The 23,166-nt window shown below is 39.1% G+C and overlaps 2 protein-coding genes across 6 annotated transcripts in view; one reads left to right on the plus strand and one right to left on the minus strand.

Moving 5' to 3' along the window:
- SERPINI1 (serpin family I member 1) overlaps nucleotides 1-9,775 on the minus strand; it is a 55,296-nt gene extending 45,521 nt beyond the window's left edge. For 2 of the 3 annotated variants that reach the window (XM_087740576.1, XM_087740577.1), the window contains exon 1: nucleotides 9,670-9,766. The gene's annotated coding sequence lies outside the window, so the exon portion shown is untranslated. Of the gene's footprint in view, nucleotides 1-9,132; nucleotides 9,277-9,669 lie in introns of all 3 variants that reach the window. The other variant, XM_087740578.1, reaches the window with a different exon arrangement.
- Nucleotides 9,776-9,915: 140 nt separating this feature from the next.
- PDCD10 (programmed cell death 10) lies at nucleotides 9,916-23,023 on the plus strand. Of its 3 annotated transcripts, XM_087739962.1 has the most exons (9): nucleotides 9,916-10,057; nucleotides 16,791-17,005; nucleotides 17,649-17,702; nucleotides 19,070-19,187; nucleotides 19,847-19,973; nucleotides 20,355-20,433; nucleotides 20,748-20,830; nucleotides 22,049-22,104; nucleotides 22,540-23,023. In XM_087739962.1, the coding sequence occupies exons 2-8, from the start codon at nucleotides 16,910-16,912 to the stop codon at nucleotides 22,095-22,097; spliced, it is 606 nt and encodes a 201-aa protein (XP_087596088.1). In that variant the 5' UTR covers nucleotides 9,916-10,057; nucleotides 16,791-16,909; the 3' UTR covers nucleotides 22,098-22,104; nucleotides 22,540-23,023. The 3 variants fall into 3 exon arrangements, with proteins under 3 accessions (XP_087596088.1, XP_087596086.1, XP_087596087.1); XM_087739960.1 differs by lacking the exon at nucleotides 22,049-22,104; XM_087739961.1 differs by lacking the exons at nucleotides 9,916-10,057; nucleotides 22,049-22,104 and adding an exon at nucleotides 14,107-14,236.
- Nucleotides 23,024-23,166: the final 143 nt, after the last annotated feature.

Below are 23,166 nucleotides of genomic sequence, written 5' to 3' on the forward strand. Positions count from 1 at the left end.
TTTTGTCACAAAGGCTACTGCTAATATATCTATGCCAGGCCTTTTTACTAGAACCTTCCAAAACTGAAACAGGGGTTCATCCAGTATATGCACACAAAATGAGCCTGAAGTCTTATGATTTTAATAATTTTTCAGAATGAAAATATTCAGATTTTCACTCAAAAACAAGATCACATTCAGATTTTTTTCAGAATGAAAATATTCAGATTTTTACTCAAAAACAAGAAAAAGATCACATTCCCACAAATGCAGTTAATTTCAGGTGAATCTGTTTCAGAGGCTACAGCCCAATACTACTCAGGCCTGGAAATATTCTAAAACAAATTAAAAAATGTACCGACAAGAAAAATAAGTGATTTCCCTAAGCATTTCCATAGCTTGCATAAAGACATCAATTACCATAGCTTGTCTTCTAAATTAATGATTCACGGTGATGGATTATTCATGCAAGTCGGCCAGCTGAACATTATACTTTGACTCTGGGGAGAAAGTATAGTATGTCTTAATTAAGTATATTTTGTATAAGCCAGAAGACAGTCAGAAAAATTTTATTTCTCTAGTCAACCAGGTAAAATGTAAGAAAATAAAACTAGTGGTAATTTAAATACGAAAAAATCTTCAGGAAGCTCCATAATCCATATTTAGAGTGAACTAGCAAGAGCACATTGCTTCAAGTGAGCTCTGTAAAGTAGTTCCCAATTGCTGTTTTGTTGAATGAACTGACTTCAGATCTACTCCATTTAAACACGAAAAAAGACGGAAATTTCATGTTAATACGCTGTTTCCTGTCATATGCACAACCTTGCAAGACTTCAGCACAATTTCTTGTTTCAAAAGCATATTAAGTATTTTCACAGCCTTGACTGAAATTCAACTCAACACTGAATTTTTCTATGAGTGAATGATACGTTATTATGTCAAATATTTTCTAAATGAACGCTGTATTCTAACGGCCTCCTTGAACGTACATAACATTTATGTGTTGTGTAAGTCTATTGATGAGATTTGTTACTTTGGTCAGGACAGTGCAAAACACCTCTACAATTCAAACAATGTCTAGGATTTGCAATTGTTAGCTTTCAAAGTGTTATTCGATCACTGTATTGAAAGATTTAAAAAATAAAAATCAGAAGTCTATGATAAATGTTACCACTTATCCTTAAAGTAATATGAATGATCTAATCTCTCTAAAAATCTATACCAAGCTGCTCTAGGACAGCAGAGACCACCGTGCCCGATGAATTATATACGACCACCTAGTTGCTTACACGGCTTATATACAATACATTAAGGTTGTTAAAAGCATTCATCACGTTCAAATAGACATTTACCTTTTAACGAACTAATACCCAGATGCCTCACACTCATTACTGGATTTTATTATATGAGTAGAAAGAGTCTGTTTTCATTTTATATTGGAGAAACGCAGGTTAAGTATAGATTAAATGACTTGCCGCTACCAAAGGATCTAAACCCAAATTTTTTTTCCTTCTTCCTTTAGAACTATCCTACCCATTGGTGTTACCTTCTCTGAGCTCCCAGGACAATCCTAGAGCCTTTGAAAGCAAAAATTTAATTTTGTCCTTGCTCTTTTGCTGCTTCAGCAATATTTCTGGGATTCTTCTAAAGCCCTACAATTCTTAAGGAATTAAGTAATAACTCAAAGATAGGATAGTTACATAGATAAGGATTAGGAAAGGATGGTGAATATTAATTCCATTAGTCTCTACCAATCCTGGAATGACAAAGAGTGGGAACACATATCATACATCTGCCTCCAAAAGGCTTTCACTACAGGTAAAGAGATGACACGCTATTAGACCTAGCTCCTTGTAACAATTCTTATATGCAGATCTGAATCTATGCTGCTTTCCTCTCCTTCCAAATACAAGATAGGCTAGTGGTGTTCTTGAGCAATATGCTTCCATCACTTCAAGAGTTTATCTTCATTGTGACTGAATGGAAGCTTGTCCTCTTGAGGCTAAAGGGTATTTTGCTGTCACTTCATATATGAAGACCTGGTATCCGTTATGTCAAATTCACAAGTGCACTGTGTTTTGATATTGTATGTGCATTTTCCTCCCTCACACTCGTATATGAAAAATTACCAATGGCATTTTTTTTTTGCTTCATGCATATCATCCCCTCAAAATAAATCTACTTACAGTCAATTTGTTTCTTACTCACTTTCATGGATATCTTCTCTATACACCCTGCAGCTCCATATCCCCCGTAATTAGACATTTCTGCTTGCTTGTTTTTCTGATATTTGTTTTTCTCAGTATCTCCTCGTAGATCTAATATCTGTTTTCTTTAGTATTTCAACACATGCAGGGTAGGAAGAGCAGATGGAAACTGCCAGCTACAGATGACGCCAAGTAGCTTCTGTGCAAGTGGAGACTCCAAAAGCTCTAAAATCCACATGGGTTTTTGTGCTACCACGACATTTTCTATGCCTCAGAGATGCTGGGGAGGACTAATCAAAGGCACTCTCCTACAGGGAACTGAGAACAAGCATGGCTGCAGCATGCAGCAACTGCACAGGCGACAGTAAATTGAGGAACTGAGTTCAGGCATGCACAGCACGTGAGACTTCAGAACCTGTGCCCAGGAAGAACAAGAACACCCACAGCTACAAAGTACCACAAACATTGTTTCAGGCTGCTTAGTCCTAGCAGGCATCATCCTTCTACTAAGAATGTTACCTCATGTCTTGCTGAATTCCCCATAGGTATTTAGAGATGCTCTTTACACACCTGAGTTCGTCAGATGAGGGGCAGGGGGAAACATGGGAAGAAGTTATTCATCAGCCATTCTCTTGTCTCTGGCTTAAAAAAAAAAAATCTTTAAAAAAACCAACACATTTGAACAAGTTCACATGGGGGTGGGATATTTCACAGACCACTGTTATTTTCTGCTCAAACTGGCAGTAATAAAACTACTCCTGCTTACTCGAAAAAGAAAGCCACAGCTAGTACTCCTCACAGTTCGGCTTCCTTGCAGCAGCATTTTCAGATGGCAGAAGTAAGGAGGTGGGCAATGCCCCCTGGAGATTAAAAGAAGCAAAGATTTGTATGCACACACTGCAGGAGCAGAGAGCACCATGGGCATAGCAGAGGAAATGCTAGAGCGTGCAGAGAGAGATCCCTACAGGCCTGGGCATGGAGGGAGACTGATAAAACGGGCAAGCAGATGAAGAGAGAAGGCCCAATTCTGATGCAGAGGAATGACCTAAGGTAAAGGCAAAACACGCCTTCCAGACTTTCACTACTATCAGTTATGGACAGCACATAATCCCTATCCTGTGACACTTACGTCAACATTACTGCAGGATGAAAATGAGATCATAGCAACCAAAGATCAAAACAGTGTTGAATTAAAAGGGTTCAGCTCTGCATCCCTTACGTTTACATAGTAAAAGCTAGATGGTTGTTCTTTTCAACACCTTGCCTTACTTCTCTTAAGAGATTCTCAGACACTGCTGTCCTCTTCTTCCCAGCTCCTCAATTTGCAGACCTCCACTAGTAGTTTCTTTGGATAGAGAGAACTGGGAGAACAGATATGTTCATTAATTCCGTGACTGGACTACTCACAAGGAAAAAAAGATGGTTCATAGTGCATGCAGTTATAAAACAAGATCTTATTTTTCACACTAGACCACAGAGGTGTAGCAGGCACATTAAGCATTAAACTAAAAGTCTCTTCTGTCATCTTCAACTCAAACATCAGCTTTATCAAATATTATCTGAACCTGTATTTTAGAAGTGTGGAGTCAGCTTTGGTTTTTTTACTTTTTTTTTTTTAATAAAAAAACACCTGCTGCCTGTAACATTACTGTGAATAAACAATGTTACTTTAATAAAGAGGTTTTTATTCACCATATGTAAGTGCACATGCTTTTAAAGACAAAATAGAATTACTACAGTGTTTTAAAAGTCCATATCCACTTTAATAAGAGACTAGTTTATTCCTCTATAGTACTTGTAAGAATCATTAGACATCTTTCAACTCCCACTAATTACTTTGTTTTTGGCAGACATTACTGTTTCCTCCTCCTGCTTTTTTGAATAAATCCGAAATTAACAAGTCGATAAACTGACATATTTACAGTAAAAATAACCTGGCTTCCCTCTCTTCTTCCTCCCACTTCTCATATTTCTCTTTGCAGATGAAAAGGTCATCGTTCACCTACGGGCTTTACATATACTTCCAGCAATTTGGGTAGGGACCTAGGCATCTTTCCTTTCCAATAGGATCTCAAGTTGAAGACCTGATATTACAGTAAGCTGTTCATGTTGTCTTAGGTTTTGATTAATAGCTTTAAATAGTTTAGAAACTAGAGCAAATGCTTTCTTTTGAAAAAAAGCTATCCAAGAAAGAAAACATGAGTTGCTTCAGTGAACCTAAATTGCGGTCTGAAGTACACAATCATTAAATGCTCCAAGAACTGCTTTAATTTAAATGTGGAAAGAAAAGCATTTGAAAAGGGCAGTTTTAGTGTACCAATTAAAAAAGATGTCTTAAATGTTTAAACCTATTTTCTTTCTAACTACAACTTACATAACTGAGATGTATGGGAAAAACTGGGGCAGCGAATGTTACCTCAGACATAGAAACAGTTACTGAAAAGACTTTTTGCTATACTGTCAAGGAAGGAGGCAATCTCCAGTGGCTAAGTGATCGTGAGGAGTTCAGACGGGCTGTCTTTGGCAAAGTACTCAGGCTCCTAACATTAACTTGACACGTCAAGGTCAGTTTAAAAAAATCGTGTTGAAAAGTAGACGTCCAAGTTCGCCAGCTGACTCCAAACTTGTAGAGGAGAATGAAGGGCTGGAATGGCATCGCTGTTTAAAAAGCAGCGGATGCAAAACGCAGCTAGTGAGCAAGTCTTTGGGCATATTATCTTATTGCAAAGGTAATTAGAGCGTTTGCTTTCCTGTGGTGTCTGAGCAAAATTCTCAGAATTCAGTCAGAATTCCAAAAGCAAAACAAAGCCTTAAATATGCTGTTCAAACAAGTTAGAAAGGAAACGATAGTTCTCTCTTCTCAGATGAGGAAGTTTCCCAAACCCACTGCGCATACAGAAACACAGATGATAAAATAGGCAAATATAGAAGAGCACAGGAACTGAAGTTCTTTAGAGGTTTGGAGAGATCATTCCTAGCTAAAAAGTGCTTGGTTTTGTATATTTAAGAATCCCACTGCAGGCATGGTACAGTTTCAGTTTCAATTCTGACAGAATTGATCTTTCCAGAAGCAGCCAATTGTCCATTAGCCCCATCAAGTCATCATGGGTTTAAAATTGTCAGGCATACACAGCAGATTAGAAATAGTTTACTTTATTGAGCAATTATTCATTTAGATGTAATGATCATGGTGAAAGACTGCAGGGCTGAAGTACATAAATAAGTGGAAAGATGTCTTCCGATTAATAGGCTAGCTATTTGGTTAAAACTGAATACAACCACATGATTTAACTTCCTTCTTCTAGATGGAATATTACTTGTCATTATTGATTCTTCCTGACAGAATAGTCTCAAGGTCTGAAAAAATATTTCTCAAGAATTATCATAATATTTAAACACTCAACTAAACCAAAACCCCTTTACAACACAGGAGGTCAAATCTTGTTTAACCCAAAAGCCAGACACATATTTAACTCATTAGCTTGTATCAATAAGAAATTTTCTCTCTTCCCTCATAGCAACAGCTGCTTTGCAGTGATTCTAAAAGACCAAAAAGGATGCGGGTAACTCATGCAGCTTTTATCACATTAGCCACAGTCTGCAGTTTTCATAATCATTAGCTTTGAAGTATATTAAACAAAGCAGAACATGACCTTGCAGTCGATATTTTAATCACGCCACACAAGAATAATTCTTTATCATACATGCTTTATTAAGGCCACCAAACGAGAGGCTATTCAGAACTACTCAAAACACAAACAGGCAGAAAAGAGCACTACTGTTGCACAGCCAAGTGGAGCCAGGCAGTGACCACACTACAAGGAGGGTTCGCTGCTTTTAAATGCAGAGTCGCCAGATGACTTCCAACACATACCTCCGATTTTGGCTGGGCTGAGGGATCAACAAGAAGCAGAATGCATGCATGTGTACAAGACTAATAGGAAAAAAAAGAAACTGAAGCTTTTCGGTTTAAAATAATGCAATGTAGTGTAGCTTCACTTATTAGCCAGATGCACAGATTATCTAATGTACATTTATGTTTAGCAGAATATGTAATTACCTTTTTAGAAATAGAATTTTGGTGAGCGAAAATGAAAAAAGATGACATGGCATTCTTTCAGTGAATTCAGGAAATTGAAGAGATTTCACACAGGCATTCATCCTACTTGAAATCTCAGAGTACTGCGTTGTTATAGACCTTCTCCAACACAAAACATCTTTCTAATGACTGTACTAAGCTATTTACACTATAAAAAATATATATCCCTAATGTGATTGATGCAGTTTACTTACATCCCTGACACTTTGTACTGCTTTAAATACCAAGTACAGCAGGAAAATAAGTCCAAAACTTTACCCTTATTATTTACTTGTGGGATTTTTTTGTGTGTTCGTTTGTCTTGAAGTGGATAGCTTCATTATCTCCAGCACAATTTTACAAAGAAATTTAAAAAAAAAAAAAAAAGTGTTGTTCTGTCAAGTCAATCATTCAAGATTCAGAAAGTATTTCCTTTCCTCCTGCAGGAATGCATGTTACGTTATTTCCACCCCAGGTTCTGCTAACCTCTTGTCATCCAGTTCACAAGACTAACAGTGCTCAAAAGACACTAACTAAACACCAAAATTTTAAAAGATATTTCCAAATTTAACTACTCTGGCCTTTCACCTATTTAAGGAAAAAATACAAAGTTATTACTAATCACAGTTGACTATATAAATGTCTTTCCCTATCATCTGCCCATTATACTGACATGTAACCAGACATACTGAGCATATGAGACATATGCAAGTGTACTTAAAGAAAATCAGGCATTAATTTTTAAAGCCATGTTTACACACCAATTTTTAACATTATTTTGAACACACAGCGTAATGAAGATGAAGACAGCCTAAAGACTGAGTATAGGACAGATGTACCCTATATTAATTCATATTCAGCCTGTGTTTTATAAAGACAGAATGACATATTGCCTACATGGAACATGGATTGTCTGAAATTATTTTAAAAGGTATTCAGCCATGCCAAAAATATGTCTTCCTGGCTGACGAGCAACTGAAAAATAAATTTGATATTTTGAGAAAAATTTCCTACCAGCACTAACTCCTCTCCACTGCTACATTTTGTGATACATAAGATTAGAAGTTGAATTAAACTACACATAAACATGACATTTACATCTACAGAATAAATTTCAAGAGTTATCACAACGATGTAGCGTTCACAGACACGTGCTCCTAGAACCCTGCTAGACTATGTATGAACATATACACATTCTTCCATACGAAAGGAGGTAGCAAGAGACCCAAGTCTTAAGAACGAGCACAGAAAAACACCACACCAGTCACTTTGCAGCTCAGAGATGCATTAATCCCAGGCCAGTTTTGGAATCACCTTGAGCCAGCAGCGCTGTAGCTAAGGTGTTCAGTAGGCCAACAGACACACAAGATATTGTGTGGTTTCAACAATGAATATGAAAGTAGATGAGTGACTACTGCATGAATACTTTCACATACGTGTCAACAAATCATTCACTGAAAACGGTGGATGGGGAGACAAAGTCAAAGCAAACTTAAAAACGCAAACTCAATCTCAAACTCAACTTGAGAATGCGAACGCATAAGACGGACAGTCTTGTGAAGATAAGTTTTGGAATTCACGACTGCATTTAACAGTAAACTTAACAAGCCTTCACCTTGCATTACCTCTTAAGTTGCCCTATGTAATTCTGTAGGCAATCCATACCTTAAAGAAAAAGCCAACAACCATTCCTCCTCCCTCCCTCACCTCCTTGACAGTTTTTCCTCATCACACTCAACCAAACCACAACAATCCTGAAAAATACAGTGGACATAAAAATAGGAAAGTATGAATCTGGTCCAAGACCTCACTTCTTAAAAAAAAGACAGAATCTGGAAGAGTATCACAAAATTGAAGAGGGGGATAGCACATTCTATTTTAAGTTAGTACTGGCAGGACTGCAGCTTTGCTCAATCTATGCTATGACATTTTGGTAAACATCTCTCACCTAAGCAGAATAGCATCATTTTCCATCAGACTAAAGTAATGATCACATCAAAAATGATGAGACAAGAATTGAGGAATCAAAGATAGCAGGTTAATAATAATACACAATTCATACACAGTATGCAAGTTTTAAGTAGCCCTTTAATACCAAGATGTGTGGAATATTTCATACATGAGAGATCATACATAGATCTGATTAAAGCAAAACAAGGTGGTGTGGGGAGGAGAAAATGCAGTACACATAATAAAGTATAACAATCCAGGTGCCTTTTTTTTCTTTTTCCCCTTTTTTTCCCCTCTAGTGCTCTTGCTCACCTACACGAAGGCAGTGGGGACCGGTAACATACACCGATACGTGCACGCGATCTGTCCCCACAGGCAGACACCAAAGGCTTCCCACTCTGCCATCTCACTGCTGCAAGAAGTTACAGCCAATGTCTGGCAAGTTTAATACTTTAGCTGTTCATTCACACACTCGCATTGGAGCTCATGTGCCTTATTAACATTAGGTAATACTGAAGGGTATTTTTTTAAAAAAGCAAGTTTTAATACTGATGCATCAGAAACACGGATACAAATGCAAAAGTGAGTTAGCACTTCAACAATTGAGTAATTTTAAATATCATTTAAAACTTCAAATCTTAAAGCTTTCCGATAACGCAATTACCTGGACAAATAATACACAAGTTTACTTAATTTTTTTAATAGCCAAAAGACAAAATGCTCCGCATACACGTACAGCCTGCAGGGCACTGAAGCAGCTGACAGAACAAGTGTGCCGTACGCGAGAGAAGCCCCTCCAAAACAGCTTCCAGAAGCACAGCTCCGGGTGGGTAGCGACCAGAAAAGCCACACAGACCCTCACGACATCACCTTCTTCGGCACGGACGGGTTTTTAAGAACTATTGCTGCAGCACTTACCCCGCTATAACTTGAGAACGGAGTGCTGGTGCTGAAGCGCAGCCGCGGGTGAGCGGGGCTGAGGACGCCTCGGCTCCTCGGAGGCGGGAGCGGTCCCCTCCCCGCCGCTGCCGGCAGGCGGAGAGACAAAGGGTGGCTGAACACCTGCGGGAGGCCGGGGCTTGGTTGCTTTTTTTTTTTTTCCCCTCACCTCCGAAGTTCTCCTACCGGCGGGGAAGCCCCTCCACTCCCAAACGCCTCCTCTCCCCGCCGCAGCGGGCGGCACGGCGGGCGCAGCCTCCCCTCCCTCCCCTCAGGCGCTAACGGAACGCCGCCGAGGCGCCTTCCCGCGCCGCGCGAGCCCGGGGCGTGCCGCCGCTCGTGCCGGCGGCCCCCGCGCAGACAGGCGCTCCTCCGCTCAGCCGCTACCGCCGCCCGGAGACGCGTGCCGGAACGAAACAATAGAAAAGCTTCGCTCAATTTAAGAGATAAACCGGAGCCGCCGCCCAGCACAGGCACCCCCGGCACCGCCAGCAGCGAAGGGACGAGCGCACTCACCACCCCAGTACTCGTGCTCGTGCTCCTGCTGCCGCAACCGCCGCTCCGCGCTCCGCCGCGGCTGTGCTCCCACCGCCGCCAACGCCTGGGTAGTCTCACCGCCCCGCCCCGCCCCGCGGAGGCTCCGCCCCCCCCGCCAGCCCCGCGCTCCGATTGGACGCTCCCTCCTCCTTCTCCCCGCCCATCTCCGCCCCGCGCCGCGTGGCATTGTGGGGCTCGTAGTCGCCGGTGGCGGACTACAAACCCCGGCGGCCCGCGCGGCTGCCGGTTAGTTCCGGACAACGCCTGGTGTGTGGTAACAGCGGCGGACGCTTCCTCCTCGCAGGCGCTTCCGGCGGGGCGGCGAAGCCCACTTGAGAGCTGCGAGGGCTCGGCGGGTCGGGGGGAGGTGAGGTGCTGCGCCGCGCTGCTGTCCTCCCCTCCCCTCCTCTCCTCGGCCTGCGCCCGCGGCGAAGCGAGCGCGGTTGGAGGGTGGAGTGGGGTGGGGGGTCCGGTAGTGTGCGCGCAGGGCCTGGCTCGCCCTTCGGGGCTGTGCCGCCTCAGAAGCGTAAAACTCTTCCCAGCATCGGGGCCTGGCCCAGGGGCGGCGGGGGGAGGACGGAGCGGTGGGGGTCGCCGGTAGCTCGCGCCGCAGGTGAGCGCGGCCTCGGGCCTCGCCGTGCGGGGAAGGCGGAGGGTGCCCCTTCCCCGGGGGAAGAGGAGTCCGGCCCTGGCGGGCGGGTGACCCGTTTCCTCCCGCCTCGAGGCGGGGGTGCGGCGGGGCGAGGGCCTGTCCTTCTCCCTGTCCTTCCCTCAGCCCTCCGCTCCCCGCCGCCGCGGCTGGGTTGGGGCCCTCCCCGATTCGGGGTGAGGGGAGCGGCCGGGGGAGCTGCCCGCCTTGAGGCCCCTCGGCCCGGGCCGCCCCGCGCTGGCTGGCGAGCCCCGGGAGGGCGGCCGCGGGCCGCCCGGGCCTGGCGGGCGTAGGCCCGGATGTGCAGTATTTTTAGCCCGTCCTAACGCCGGAGCGGAGCTGTGTCAAGTGGCTGCCGCTGGCGCCGGCGGCGCGGTCAGTGCCTCCTCAGGTAGGGGAGAGAAAAAGGCATCTGGGCTCCTTCCCCGCGAACCTGGGGGCGAGGGACAGCAGATAGCCCGGGCTGTGCTCCTCGCAGTAACTGAGCAGTCCGGGGAGACGTTCAGTGCTTGGGCGTCCCATTAAGCTGCTCCCTTAACTGGTGAGTTTGGTTGGTTCCCTTCCTGTAGCTTACACATACCGGGGCACAGGTAGACGGCTGAAACCCTGGGCCAGGTTTGTGCTGTTCCTGTTATCAGAGGAACTAATTGCCCTCCGGTATTTGTTTACTTGTGGGAATGTATTTGTAGGTTTGAAACTGTCTTACTTGTCAGTGGTTGCTAGACTAATAGTTTTACTTTCACATTCCCAAAAACAAAGAGAGGCAGGATCTGTTGTTGTGATTATATATGCTAAGAACCGTGACCTTTTTCAGTTATACTGTATAATAATTTTAATGTTGCTAACTAGTGAAATTGGGGCACAGTCCAGGAGGCTATAGTTTCTTATGTGGTAGGCAGACACAAAAGCTGGGTGCATTAGGACTAAATCACTTCCATTTTGAAGTTTAGGATTGCAAAAGAATATGAACTATTTGTAAGCCTGACTGTAGAATGGGCTTGGATTTTGGTTTGTTTGTTGTTTTTTGTTTTTTGTTTTTTTTTAACTTGATATGATTCTCAAAACAGACTTGTGAGCTTGTGTGATTTCTGAATTAGTCATACGAATTGCTCTTCCAATAATCAAATGCATAAGTGGTTATGCTTTGTCAAAGTGAACTCAACTGTAAGTGGCTATTACATGTGTGTGTGGATGTTTGAAAACTGCTTATCTCTATTCTAGTGAGAGGCATTTAAAGATACTTCTAAAACTTCAATGCTGTTTTCTGGTGACGTTCCTTTTGTTAACTCATCAGTGAAACTGCTAGGTGTTAGAGTTAATAGAATATGGAATTAGTACAGTGGAATATCTTTTTTTAAGATTCTTCTTATCTTTAACTGATTTTAAAACACACAGATTGTTTTCGTAGCAGTTGCTCTGTATGCCAATTCCAATGAATTCAACCATACTGCCAGGAAGTCACCTCAGTTTTAAAAAGAAGGAAAATAGTTCTGTATCTGAAGCACAAAGCATTTAAGCGTTGTAACCATACAGTCTAAGCTATACAATGGGAAATAATTACAGTCTATAATTGAAATATAGAGCTAGCAGGTAAGTTACCATCTGACATGGAAAAGGAGTGTGGGTTTTTTTAATTTCTTTTGAGTGACCATTAATAAGGGAAACTTAGTTACCAAGCTATGCGTGGAATATGCATATAGTTAAAAGAGCATACTCTGCAGGTTTTTTTTTATTCTGTAAAATTTGCAACTGTAATTAGTAAATTACCTAGACTCCCTCCTCCCATGCACATTGGTCTTACAAATAGGAGCCAAGCTCTTTGCCTCTGAATTCAGGATAGAATTCCTGCTATTTCCCTTCCCCCACTCTTTTTGCCTGAATTTAAATTAGTTTTTCTGGTAACTCTGGTAACCTGGTCTTGGATCAGGTTAAAGGTAAAATGTCCTCTTAAATCCTCACTGCAGAAAGTGAAGCAGAACTTCTTGGCAGTAAGGACAGCCTTCTGTAGCAGGAATAGAGCTGTAATTTTTGCTAGAAGCCAACCATTGAAATAATCATTCTGGTAGATCACTGCCTCAGGCCTTGTTCCTCTTTAGTACTTTGCTGAAAAAGATTATTAATGTCTAGGTGCTTAAAGTTTTCCAGATCTAAGGTAGATGGAGCCTGGAGAAGGGAACAGAGACAACATCAGTGTATAGGTAGATTTACTGGTGACATAACTGAAGATTGAAATCCTGCCCACTGATACCTAATGTTTCTGTTGTTTTAAAACTCTTTAAAAGTTGTAATCATGAGACTCTGCTCTCTTCTCACTCTTTCACTGTTTCAAAAGGTAGTGTTAAACAAACACCTTTCTTTCATGGATACCTTGCTTGTTTTCACTCTGCCCATGAGCAGATATGGGTTTAAGGAGGATTATTGCACTCCGTGATGGTTCTGTTCTTATTAAGTAGCTCTGCAGTTCTGCTACTTGATTTTAGTGCATAATCAAAAGTCTGTCAGTAAATGACACAGATGAGAGAAAGCAAATTATCACTGTAGATACTGATAACAGTAGCTGTACATTTTGGGAAGTGTGGTGTTTTTTGCTATTTACCCTTTTTGGCTTACAGGAAGTTTATCTTAATGTAGGGTTTTTTCTCATAAAGTTCAGTTTAATGATTTAAAATGTCATTGGATGGATATGGGGGAATAGGTCTACCAAAGAATCTTTCCAAATTTGTTCCTCATCTAAAATGTGCCACATCTCTCAGTGCTTGCTAAATAGCTGGGATAATATTTTAATGCTAGAACTTAAAGGTTAGAAGGTAAGATTTGTACTAACAACGGAAGTAATACTCCATGCTAATACCGAATAGGCTATACTATTCTATCTCCTGGAATACAGCTTGATGTATTCGATGATTTAAGACTGAGCAGCAGAATTGTATTAGCTGGCATCCTAGCATAGTTCTCAAATTTAGATTCTCTAAATTCCCTATATTGTTCTGTATGTTCTCTACTGATGGTTGATTTCATCTGATGATGTAGTGTGAAGCATGACTTCTAATTACACATATACAGACTTGAATCTGTGGGATCACGGTAACAAAAAAGATCAGGCTTGGATGCGGATTAATATTTGGCAGTCTGTCTATTCCAGACAGCATATCCTATTATCTTCTCCTTGTCTTCCCCCTCAGACCAATTAACAAGTTTGCCAGCTAAGTAACACCTTTTTTGCATCTTAGAGCAATTTGCCAGGATTTTCCGAACTGTGCAACTGCATTGTGCTGTTCTAATAAATCACCACCTCATGGAATCTTATTCCATTTTTTTGAGAGTGTAAAAAAAAGAGTTGGCAGGTGGAACTAGGGTAGACTCATCTCAAATAAAACACACTTTTGGGATTGGAATGAACTGAAGTTAAGTTTTTAGAAGACACTGTTGCCATAAAGCTTGGCAGCTATGCAGATGGCTGATTTTGATCACATACCAAAAGAAATACCAAAAGCTCCTAGTTGCTGCATGATGATGTTCATTAAACTTTGGCTTTAGTCAGGCCACGTTGAAGGCTAGTGGACTTTCTAATAATTTATCTAAATAATAGAGCGTAAACTTCAGTTTTCATGGGGATTTGGTCCATAATCAGGATTGAGACCTTCAAAGATATTTGTATGTGGTTTAGTGTAGCTATGACAAACTATCTTTCTTTAACGCAAATAAATGGGGTTTTTTTGGTGAAGATTTTTATCCCTGCTATTTAACACTAGCAAAGACTGCAGTGCATCTAAGTTATATCTGAAAGATGTGAAGAAATTGATCCCTAGCTGCAAAGACAAATTGTGTGGCAATGTTAGCAGTCGGATCCTTGCATGACAGCATGATACTGCCTTGTGTTGTATCTTCTGGAAAATGGTAAGGTTTCTGGAATAATGAACAACCAGTGGGATATATTGAATATATGTCTTTTCATAAGTTGGCAACAAAAGTATTTGATGTTCTTATGTATTTCTTGTGTGCGTGTATATGTAAATCTACGTCTTGTCTTCAGTTGCAACACTTGTATCCTTTGTGCTAATATAAATCCAAGGTTTTGTATTTTGCTTGAAGAGTGTCAGTGTCTGGTAAAGAGGTAATGGATGGTGTATAATTGTTTTTATATGGGGGGTTTAAGTGTACAATGGATTAGTAACAATAGCTTATGGCTCTTCAGGAGAAAATGAGGTCTTCATGGTAGTCCACAGTGTAATAGGTTTTCATCATCATAAAAATCCATCATTTCAGTTAGTATTTCCTTTTCTTTGTGGATACTGCTAGCCCATAAAAACAAAGTAATTATATCTAATGGTTACTTTGTCCTTTTTTGCCCTTCCTCCGATGATCAAAAATCTTTTGGGTAGACTAGACCAGTGTTCAATGACCTGATTTAACTGTTTTAAAGACCTACTCTGTTGAGAATACAGTACTCTAGATAAAAACTTCCAGTGAATTAGTCTGCGAATGCTGTCTTCAGTGGTGCTTGTTAGTGTAGTATCTTGCATGAGTATATATTTTTACTGAACTTCCAGAAACGCAGAATTTAACAGTGAAACAGCTCTCCATTCACTCTGCCCTTTACATGCCAGAGTCTTTAGTGCAGGGAACATGCATGTATAAGAAATGGGACAGCTTGTACTTGCAGTTGTGAGTGAAAACTTGTTCAGACAAGTTCCTTCCCCTCCACGTGGGTAGACCTTGCATGAATTTATGTAACTCTGAAACAAGTTCTTAAAGATATTCAACTTTTTGAGGAATGATGAATATTCAGTTGCATTCTTCCATGTTCTTGACAGCTGTAAAATATCTATGGGTAGGTGATAAAAATGTGAGAGTCCTGATTTTTGCAGTTCCATTCATATGGACATACCTCACTTATACAGACCCCTTTTTAAAGTCTCAGTAATCCTATTCTGTGGCTATAGGAATCTGCTCATGTATGTCACGTTGAAGGGTTGGAAAAGTAAGAGAAACAAAGATGAGATTTTGTAATAAGTAGTCCATGTCAGAAGATTTGTATAAAGAGTTGTTGCTTGTTACTATATTCATGTTTAATTTTTCTTCAAATCATGTTTTAACTGTCAGCTGTTTCTATAGTGTGACCAGTTCTTCACTTGTTTTCTCACTTTTGGGTATATTCATACTGCCTAATCACATGCTCAGATGAGACATGCATGATACTTGTAGTCATCCAAGTTCTTCTCTGCGCTTACTGTAATCAATAACAAATTTCACTTGTATAATTATAGCTAAACTACTATATACCTGCCCCAGGCAAAAAAGAATATCTGTTCTTCTACTTAAACAGCTTGAAGATTTTTAGCCAGTGCAGAGCGTAACGAGGACTATAGCTTGAAGAAATATCTTGGCATTTTTTAACCTGTTCAAATTCTTGGGAAGTGATATTGATTACTATAGTAGCTTCTCTTAAAAATTTCACTTTTTTCACTTCTTACTAAAATATCAATAAAATCGGTACATGAACATAAAAATGCCTGATGTCTGAAGCTTGTAGGGAGGAAAAAGCCTCCTCTCGTGCATTAAATACTCCAAGCAAATCTAAAAATGAAAACTGTTAATCTCTTTCTGTGTGTCTTTATTCCTAACTTGGACTTTAGGTCTTTAAACTCCATTATGTTATATAAAATATTTTAAAATAATCTTACGAACAGAAAATATAGCAGGCTGTAACAAAGACTTTTTATGAACTGTAGGATGACCCTTTTTCTTTTCTGCATAATTTCAGGGTCTAAGCAATGATCACTCTGGCTATGATGAGCTGGACTGGGTGGAGAACTCCCAAAACCTAGGTTCAGTTACTGGAACAATAATTTTCCATTGAGTTAACATAGCTTTTGACACACCCTGAGTGGAAACATGACTTAAGAGTTTTAGATGTAGTGTTTGGAATTCAAATGGGTAGAAAGTAGGCACTGGTCTCCAGCAGAATCACAGCTTGATACATATGCAAAAACATGGAGTATTTATAGATAGTCTTAATGTTAATTGTCATAATGCATCTGTATGGGTTTTGGGTTTACAGCATGTATGTAATGCTTTTCAAGCTTTTTATATATATGTGAGTTGTCAGGAATCTTTTGCTGCTGCTTACGAGTGGTGGCAAGACTTTTGTAATACATATCAAATAAAACCACTTCTTTCAGGAAAATTCATTCCATGAAAGCTTGAAGTAAAACATAGTACCTTACTCTTTAAAATATCTGTTCACTTAATAGATTTCAATTAGGATTTTGAAGTTACATGAAGTAGTCATTGCATATTTACTCAACTCATGTCATAAGTAATTCCTAGTTTCTAGGCAGTAAGAAAATAATGTTGTTCTGTGCCTTTTTCATTTTTAGAACGTGTCAGTCATGAGCATTCATAATTGTGTTTGGTTTTTGTTTATTTTTGTTCCCTTGCACAACTCAAGGACAACATATTCTTCAAGTTCTTCAAGACTTCTTGCACAACGAGGAAAAAGAAGAAACATTTCAGTGAATGAGGAGGTTTTTGCTTCTATAGTGTTTTCCTTAAGAAGTGGGTCTTTGAATGAGGATGACAATGGAAGAGATGAAGAATGAAGCAGAGACCACTTCTATGGTTTCCATGCCTCTCTATGCTGTTATGTACCCTGTCTTTAATGAGGTAAGCTACATTTTGCTTTAGAATGTAGTAATCCCCTTTACATTGGGGAAACACGATCACAGTAACAGGTTGCTCGTCTTAATTGGGGAAGCTTTGTCTAACACAATATTCTTTCTGTGTATTGTTTTACCCTTTTTTCCATGAATACAATTTCGTGCTCATCAAAGATTACTAGTTGTCTTTGCCCTGATCTTTTTTCTTGCCTTTTACAGTGAATTTTCACCAAAATGCTAGGTCTGGCATTCAGTGGCAGGAAGTAACGTACAGTTGAGCATGTACCTGTGAACAGCTTGGTACATTTTAATTTTACTGCTAATGGCTATAATTTCATAGGATATTTGTTTTTCTGCGAGTATCAGAGATGGTCAAGATGTTCTCAAAAGCTTCTGTCAGACTTCTGCTGTAGGCTGGATAAATGCAAAATATGTCCAGTGACATGTTTGATTTTCATGTTTTTTATTTTGGGGGTAGTCTTTCCTTTGGGATTAAACTTTATAGTATCTCTCCCTCAAATGAGACCAGTAATTTGAATGCTTCTGTCAGTTCCCTTTTTCATTATGCTGTTTAAGGCAAGGCATGAGTACTTGACTTGTTTTGTTCTGATAACATTAGAATTGCTAATAATTCTAAACTTTTATTGCAGCTAGAAAGAGTAAATCTATCTGCAGCTCAGACACTGAGAGCAGCTTTTATTAAGGTGAGAAGTAACTTGTATTGAAGAATGATTGTTTAAAAGGTAAACCATATATGATGAAGCTAAAATGTCAGCTGTCTTGTTTCCTTGTGTCTTTCTGTTTGAAGACTGCATCCTTGATCCAGTAGTCTAAAAATAAAGTGGACAATTGCATGGACTGTAAGTTTGAAATGTCTGCAAATGTTATGAGTAGAAGTCTGAATGATACAAGCATATAGAGCAATTTTAAACAAGCAGAATCTTGTCTGTGTAGTACAAAAGCTTAAATGAGGAATCAGTCAGTGAAGGTAATAAGGTATAAACTTAGTCTAAATGTAACAAGACTATGTAGAATACGTGCTTATGAGAAACAGGCATGTAGCACACTTTGAAAATGGTTTACGAAGTGAATGGCAATGGGATTTTTTTTGTGGATGAGGATAAGGTCAATGCTTGTATTTGCATCCAGCAGTAAGTGGAAAAAAGATTCTTCTAACTTTTCTATTACATTCCTAAAGAATGAAAATACAGATATTACTTTTATACTGCTTTATTGAAGTGGTAATCTTTTTGAATTCTTTAAACAAAAATAATTCTAGACATGACATATCTTAACGTGTGAGCTATGCAACTAAGTAATACTGCCCTGTTCCTACACTTAAATGTAAGTGTACCTAGACAGTCTTAAGTTTCAACTAGAGCTCGTATGTGTTAAATGTTTTTCTGACTGGTGGTAAGGAGCTAAGCCGAATGCAAATAATGTAAAAACCAAGATATTGGTGGAAATAGTAGTGCTAGCTAAAAAAAAAAACACGCGCTCTCATTCTTATTCAACACAGCATAATTCTTTGGTAGCAGCACAGGTAGTGTGAATACCTCCAATATTAGTCTAGCTTAACTTTATTTAGATATGTCATCAATCAAAAGTTGTTTTTTTTTCTGAAAAAGCAATTCCAAGATGATGCTTGAGCATATGATGTGATTCATAAGAGGCACATCTATAAAATGTCATGTGGAGGATGGGGGAGTAGCACCTGTGTTTGAGTGAATTAAATTCCAATGGATACAATATCTTTGTCTCAAAGCTTTGTGTTTATGGAAATGTAACAGAATACAGAATTTAATGAAAAACTTTCTTATTCAAATTGAAATGAGTGGAAAGGCTTATTGGAAAAGTTGTTTATACAAAATCACTGTTGTAGTCCGAGAAAAATGGCTGTTGTAGTGGAAGAATGATTTTCAATTTAATCTGCTAGTTTAAAGCCATTAGACTTTTAAAGTTTCTAGCAGAGCCCTGCAGTATGTGAAGCAAGTTACATGAAAATCTGCCTTTGTGCTTGCAATATTCAGGTCTTACATATGTAAGAATAAAAATGTTGTTTCCCATACAGGCTGAAAAAGAAAATCCAGGTCTTACACAGGACATCATTATGAAAATTCTGGAGAAAAAAAGTGTGGATGTGAACTTCACAGAGTCTCTTCTGCGTATGGCAGCTGATGATGTAGAAGGTAATAGCTTAGCTTATGTTGAATAAGTGTATTTTTAATTACACTGTTAACTAGGAACATGCATTTCTCTATACCTATTTTCAGAAGAGGTTATTTGTTTCTTAATGTATTTTTTCAGCATGGTAGAAGAATACTTGTGTTTTCTCAATACCGCTTGGAGAAATTAAATCTCCCTAAAAAACATGCTCAACTAATAAGAGAAAGAAAGAAAAAGAATGTTTAGAACTCTGTTTATGTGGGTGCATATTTCACCTTTTGCAATGCTAACAAGCAGAAAAAAGCATATATGGAGTATAATACCCTCCTTTTCTCTGCTTCAGATTAAAAGCAGTAGTTATACTGTCAGAGAAGGGGAGCATACAGTAGGCTTTAAGTTATTTTAATACTGCATTTGATTAGTGTAGTGTCTTCAGTGTCTTGCTTAAATAAAGTAAGATGGGCTCTTTTTTCAACTTGCAATAATAAAGATTATCGTTGCACTGTGTTTCTATTGATGCAGAGTGTAGTCACTGCAGTTTTCTGGTCATGGCTATTTTTGTGATGTTCACCATCAAATGTAACATGGCAATACTGCTGCTTTTTGTGAAGTAGTGTTTTTAGCTGTCACTAGAGACCTGAGGAAAAACTAATGGTATTTTTGAACATGTTCTTCTTATTAGAGTATATGATTGAAAGACCAGAACCGGAATTCCAAGATCTTAATGAAAAGGCACGAGCACTTAAACAGATTCTTAGTAAGATTCCTGATGAGATCAATGACAGAGTGAGGTTTCTTCAGACAATCAAGTAAGTACTGTGTTATGTTTCTTTTTTTTTTAAGATTGAGGGGTCAAACTTTTTATTTAAATCTGAATGTTCAAATGTTGTAGGGGATGCTAGCAACACTGTTCCCATTGAAAAGGAGCCTGATCCGTGCTTATAAATGAGCAGGGTTGAGGATTTTTAATGACAGCCCCATGTTACTAGATTGAACTTAACTTGCTGATTCCTAGTTTGAATTCCCGTGTCACTGGTCTAGCTCTTTGCATTTGGTCTTTCTGCATCCTGTCTGACAGTTATTCTGTAGAGACTGTTTTAAGAAGTATTTGACTACTAGAAGCAGATTAAATTCCCACATTTAAACAGGATAGCTTGAGGTTATTACAACTATCTTTTATTTGCAAATAGGGACATCGCAAGTGCAATAAAGGAACTTCTTGACACAGTAAATAATGTCTTCAAGAAATACCAATACCAGAATCGGCGGGTACGTGCAATAACTCTTTTTATATAATATTTTTTTAATAATATAAGAGGAAGCATATCATTTTGATTAAAGGATGAATAGGAGAGCTTAACTGGTGAATGACATAATACTTTAACAACAATATTGTTGTGTGGTAGGTCTTAGCAGTTTTATAGGAAGAGGGCGATTTCTCTGCACGTCGTCTAAAAAAAAAAATCAAAATTCCTGTACCTATGTAATGTTAGCCAATTTTCTTCTCAGTTTAACATCAAGATTCTGACTGTACCCAACAATATGTGAACTAAGACTCTGCTCCTGGTGTTTTTGTTTCTTAGGCACTTGAGCACCAAAAGAAAGAGTTTGTAAAATACTCCAAAAGTTTCAGTGATACTCTGAAAACCTATTTTAAAGATGGAAAGTAAGTATGTCTTTGTACTAATATTTTACGTAATGAAAGGTCTTGTTGACTAACAGGGGAAAATAAGCTTTTGGGCATAAGCTACCTTCTTCAGGATTCTTTTTTTTTTTCTCACCTGTGTCCTCAGACCATCATGGCTGCTTTAAAATACTGTTATTCCTTTTGTAATGCCTTTCAGGAAAGGGAAGCCTGTTAAATGTGGCACCATACAACACCCATGGGCAGTATTAGCTTTAAATTTGAATATGTGAAATTAAATTTCATGGCCTTGTGTGTTTTTTTTTCAGTGACAAAAAAAATTATGAATGCTTTATTGGAAAAAGTAATCTACGTATTTGAAATATCATTTGCAAACACTAAAGATCTATGCAGTGTTTTCTTTGATTTACATTTTTATTGTCCTTTCTTTATAGCTCCTTATAGTCCTTCACAGTATTTGGAATTACTCAGCTGATTAATTTTTTTATATTTGAACATTTTAGCCTTCAAACTGAGGCTTTTTTTAGGTCTTCACCTTGGCTTTTGAAGCCACTATTCTTGTATATTTCACTGTAGTGACTCTTTTGGATGGCGAGTGTATCCCCCTCAGATTTTGACAGTGCCAAAGTGTTCTGTGTGCTACTGTTTTAAAGATGAGAACTAACTTTCATGTATGGTCTTGTTGAGCTTGGCAAAGACTAAGAGCACCCAGGGGATGGTGCATTACTAAAGGAGAGACAAATTTTGAGACCAGCTGTGCATGCTACCTTGCTCCTATCAAAGCATTCTTTTTTTTTTCCCTGCTCCTTTTGAAATTGGGCCTAAATTTGGTTATGATACCAATATGAGAAATATAGACATGAGAAATATAGCTTTATGATTATTGAACAGATGTATAGATAAGTCTTCACATGAACTAGATCTAAACAGTCTCAGCTGATAAGAAAAATGTTTGAACAAATGGGGAAAGGGTTGGATGTGCTGTGCATGTACCCTACCCCAACCATACTGAAAGAGACCAGCTTTGTTTAGCCTTACGTGAAGTGAATGCTGTGCTGTGTATTATGGGCATAAGCTCTAAGTGTGTTGGGTATTATCAGTATTGCAAGAAGTCCTAGGTAAGGCTTGTATTTCATATCCTTGTGGAATCTGAAGTAATTTAAATCTGAACTGCATGTTGAATAAGATACCCTGCTCTTACCAGAAAGGAACAGCACTAAATGAAAGTCATGCTAACAGGTGTCATTACGGAGCTGAAAAACTCAGTGACCCCACACCTCTTTCTTAACAAAAAGGTAACTAAAATACTGTGTCGCTTCCACATGCGTACATGCTTAGTATTTCTTGAGGAAAGAGTTGCAAATTCTGAAATTACTAGGGGATGAAATATTCAACTCTGAAAAGAAGAGGCATTTAATGATCATCTGTTCCACTCTTTTCCTCAGTATAGCTAAAACCCCAGAACTAAATGATTGAGATGTCAGTGATGATTGAGAGCCGAAGTCTCAAGTTCCTGCCAATAAACAGTCTGTCTAGGATTAGCTATGCAAATAAGTTTATCTGTTTGCCAGCGGTAAGCTTCAGGTAGATCACAATATGGTAAAACATCAATACGCTTCCAATTTGCAGAGCCTAGATGCCAATATATTTAGTTGCCCAAACTTAACGCTGTATTTATTGAATGACATGGTTCTAAAAATGCCTGAAGCAATATCTTTCTCTTTTAACAGGGCAATAAATGTGTTCATAAGTGCCAACCGACTAATTCATCAAACCAACTTGATACTCCAGACCTTCAAAACTGTGGCCTGAAAACTGTATATGTTGAGAGTTGTACTTTTCAATGGTGGATAGGGTACCTTTATATGTAAATTTTAAAGTTTTGACTGTATAAATTATCAGCCCCTCTTGAGGGGCCTAATGCAGGATTTCGAATGGGATTATTGCCATCTTACACCATATTTTTGTAAAACATTGTAGCTTAATCATAATCTCACAATGAAGATTTTGCATCACTTTTTGCTATTATCATTCTTTTCAGAATTATAAGCCAAAAGAATTTACGCCTTAATGTGTCATTATGTAACATTCCTTATAAGAATTGTAAATATTTGGTGTTCTGTTTCTGACATTTTAACTTGAAAGCGAAAACTGCAAGAATATGTATTTAACAATATTGGTGGCAAATATTCAATAAATAGTTTACATCTGTTAGACTGTCTTTTTGTATGTGAACAACAATGCATAACTCATCTTTCTAGAACTACAGAACATTCATTAAATAGAAAAATTAAAATTATTTGGGTGCTTTAAGCTACTGGCAGTTCAAATCAGTATAAAATTAGGGTTTTTTCTTA

Source organism: Nipponia nippon, unplaced genomic scaffold, assembly GCF_047370975.1.
Source record: "Nipponia nippon isolate SJK-2023a ecotype South Korea unplaced genomic scaffold, ASM4737097v1 scaffold_7, whole genome shotgun sequence".
Lineage (NCBI taxonomy): Eukaryota > Metazoa > Chordata > Aves > Pelecaniformes > Threskiornithidae > Nipponia > Nipponia nippon.